Source organism: Arachis duranensis, chromosome 6 (genome assembly GCF_000817695.3).
Source record: "Arachis duranensis cultivar V14167 chromosome 6, aradu.V14167.gnm2.J7QH, whole genome shotgun sequence".
Classification (NCBI taxonomy): Eukaryota; Viridiplantae; Streptophyta; class Magnoliopsida; order Fabales; family Fabaceae; genus Arachis; species Arachis duranensis.
In genome coordinates this window covers 94,135,909-94,138,874 of record NC_029777.3, presented here as the reverse complement: position 1 = coordinate 94,138,874, position 2,966 = coordinate 94,135,909, and the positions used below count along the sequence as shown (strand labels likewise).

Below are 2,966 nucleotides of genomic sequence, written 5' to 3'. Positions count from 1 at the left end.
ATTGATTCTCTCTCTCTCTCTCTCTCTCTCTGTCTCTCTCTCTCTCTCTATATATATATATATATAAGAAAATTGAAGATACCAACCAGTGTGCTTTTCAGGCATTTTTTATTTGTCATACTCCATAGTATTGGCCTGATTGGCCTTCTTCACTGTTGATAATGTGCATTAGTGTAACAGGATCTTAGGTTTGGATCACTATCTAAAGTGAGGGTAGTTTTAAAGCACGAAATTGATGGACCGATCACCTTTCGATCAATAACTTTCATTGTGTATGGGTTCCACCAAAATGATCCAAAGTTGATTAGCCGCCCTTCATTTCTTACTGAAAAACAACTGTCCTCACTTTTAAGGATCCTTTCCCTTTTTCTTGTTACGCTATAAAATATTTGCTTAACATTGGAAAAACAATTTAAATCTGTTTAGTTTCCCTCTCCTCTCTTCGGAACAGTTCCATTGCCTTGATTATATGTAAGTATTGAAAATTTTTTTTTTTTCCGGGTTCGTTTTGTGGATCTTGTTTCAGAATTTGCAGAGTCACTACGGGAAATGGGCAATTGTCTTTTGGAGAAAACTTCATTAGATGATTCTGAAGAAAGCGGTGAGTGAGTAAACATGTCATGGCCGTCCTATTCTGAAAAAATGCATAAGGCATTGCTAGTTGATTTAAATCATATATAGTTTTTGTTACATCTGTTATAATATGTATGCAGGTAAAGTTTTGGAGATGCTTGGAAGTGCACAGCTGGAACTTCAAAAACTTCTTGATAGCTATGTGAGCCTTTCTATGGGTGCAATCTTCTGATTTCTTTGGTCTTCTTTAACCATAATGTATGCAAAATGATTATTGTGATTCTATCCGTTTTTGTTCCCCAGCGAGCTCACATAGTACTGACAATAACAAACCCATCAGAGTCTCTTCTTAATGAACTAAGAACTGTTGAGGTATGTTCACATGTATTTTTTTTTTTTTTGTGCTAACAGTACTTGATTAATACATAAAATTGCGTTCATGTTTTCACTTGCCTTTTAATTCATTGCCCTTCTGTTTTAGTTATTATTGACATTAGTTAGAAAATATTAATAGAAAATGTGGCTATCTGTACATAACTTAATACATGCAAATATTTAAAGATAATGCGCGAGTGCTTATACTAAAATAGTCATCACTCAAAGTCTCAAACCAATCACATTCGTGCAAATAGATAAAAAACCAACCATTCTAACTGGTGGTTCGCACTGTTGCTGTTGTCCATTGTTTTTATACAAGAATATGATATGATGGGAAGGAGGCATAACAGCACAACTAACAAAGGCAATGCCTCATCCATGGTCTACAGTATGGTCGAATGTACAATCTGTTGAGCCTGTTCTAGAGTTAAGTTAGCTGTGGATCTATTAAGACGAAGATATAGAAAAGTGCGAGTCTGCCAACGTAACATGTTAAAGGAAAATGACAGTCTATGATTAGTGGGGTGCAAAACTGTGATGGTTCTTTGACAACTTTTCAAGTAGTATAAAAAAATAAAGTATTTATACATATAATTATATATTTATATTTATATTCACAATCACATTTAAATACAACCAGTAACATATATATTTATTTTCAATGTTGTTCAATCACAATTCAACTACAATTGGATGGTCAAACCTTGATTAGTTAGTCTTTCAACTATTCTACCAAGAGTTTGGTTATAAATACCTTGAAATGCCAATCAATTTAGAAGCATGTATCTGTATGTCTTATTAGTTAGAATAATTTGCAATTTCTTTATTGTAAATTGTATTGTAGTTGAGACTTCATTAACTTGTTAAACACGAATACATTTGAAAACAGTAGAAACAGTGTTGTGGGAGTGTCAATGCAGAACTATGTCAATAACCAATGTAGAAATCTTAAATTCTTATTACATGAATCAGAGATGGTCTAGTGTTAATGCTAGATCATTGTCTGATTCCAGTGTGCTATATGCTTTGTTGCATTAATGAAGTATGAAGAATGTCGGTAAAATAGTTAGGTCACAAGTGTAAGATACTTTTTGGTACATGGAATGTAGTTTTGGGTCACAAGTGGAAGATATTTTGGTAAATGGAGTGTAGTTAATAGGTTAACGCCATGATTACGAGTAGTTATATGTGCTCAAAAGATGCGGAGTTTAAGCTTGTGGGGTTTAAGCTTTGGTTTAGGGTTTAGGGTTTAGGGTTTAGGGTTCAAGCTTTGGTACTATGTTAGCTCTTAATCTGGAAATGAGTTAGCACTATTATGGATAAGTTGTGGAAGGATGATATCATTGCTATTAGACGTTATGAGATTGGATCATAGCTTAAAAGTTTGTAATGGAACCATGCGATTGAAGTTGGGTGCATGAAGTGAAGTGATGTACTACTTCTAGCAGTGTAGTCAAAGAAACAAAAGGCGTGCTTAAGTAAACAATATGCGGCAAGAAAAGCCTTTCTCTGCCTTTCACAAGTTGAGGTGCACGGAGTTCACTCAAATGCTTGTTTTGCGCTTGAATGGCTTCTCTGATAATCATAAAAGCACCAAGGCAAGCTATTTTGATATTACTGGTTTTGCTTTTTTTCTCTATTTAAAAAATACTAATACACCAAAATATACTAGTCAGTCCAATAAATATTAGGTGTAGCATCTAGGAATGTAGAAGTCCAAAGTCATGTCAATATTCTATAAGCACTCAACACTCTTGACCAACCCTTGCGCTTGAAGTAAAAAAGTCAGAATCCACAACCGCTTGAACTTTTTTTAAGCTTTTCATGAGTACTCTTTGGTTATGAACCTATTATTATGCTTTATCAAGGATTTTAGTGTATAATTGCTCCTATAAAGTGTTTTGTTTATTTTGCCTTTGACTACCTCGATTACTAGTGTTTCAAATGCATAGGCCACCCAATTCTCTGATAACTCGTGCCTGATATGTGGGTTGGATGCAGGATCAAGGGCTCTT

The 2,966-nt window shown here is 34.4% G+C and overlaps 1 protein-coding gene across 3 annotated transcripts in view; it reads left to right on the top strand.

Moving 5' to 3' along the window:
* Positions 1–2,966, top strand: part of LOC107494690 (uncharacterized protein At2g33490) — an 11,583-nt gene that overhangs the window by 1,754 nt on the left and 6,863 nt on the right. For all 3 annotated transcript variants that reach the window (XM_016115729.3, XM_016115728.3, XM_016115727.3), the window contains exons 3-5: positions 527–601; positions 714–775; positions 877–945. In XM_016115729.3, the coding sequence (XP_015971215.1) occupies positions 527–601; positions 714–775; positions 877–945 (206 nt within the window). The remainder of the gene's footprint in view (positions 1–526; positions 602–713; positions 776–876; positions 946–2,966) is intronic.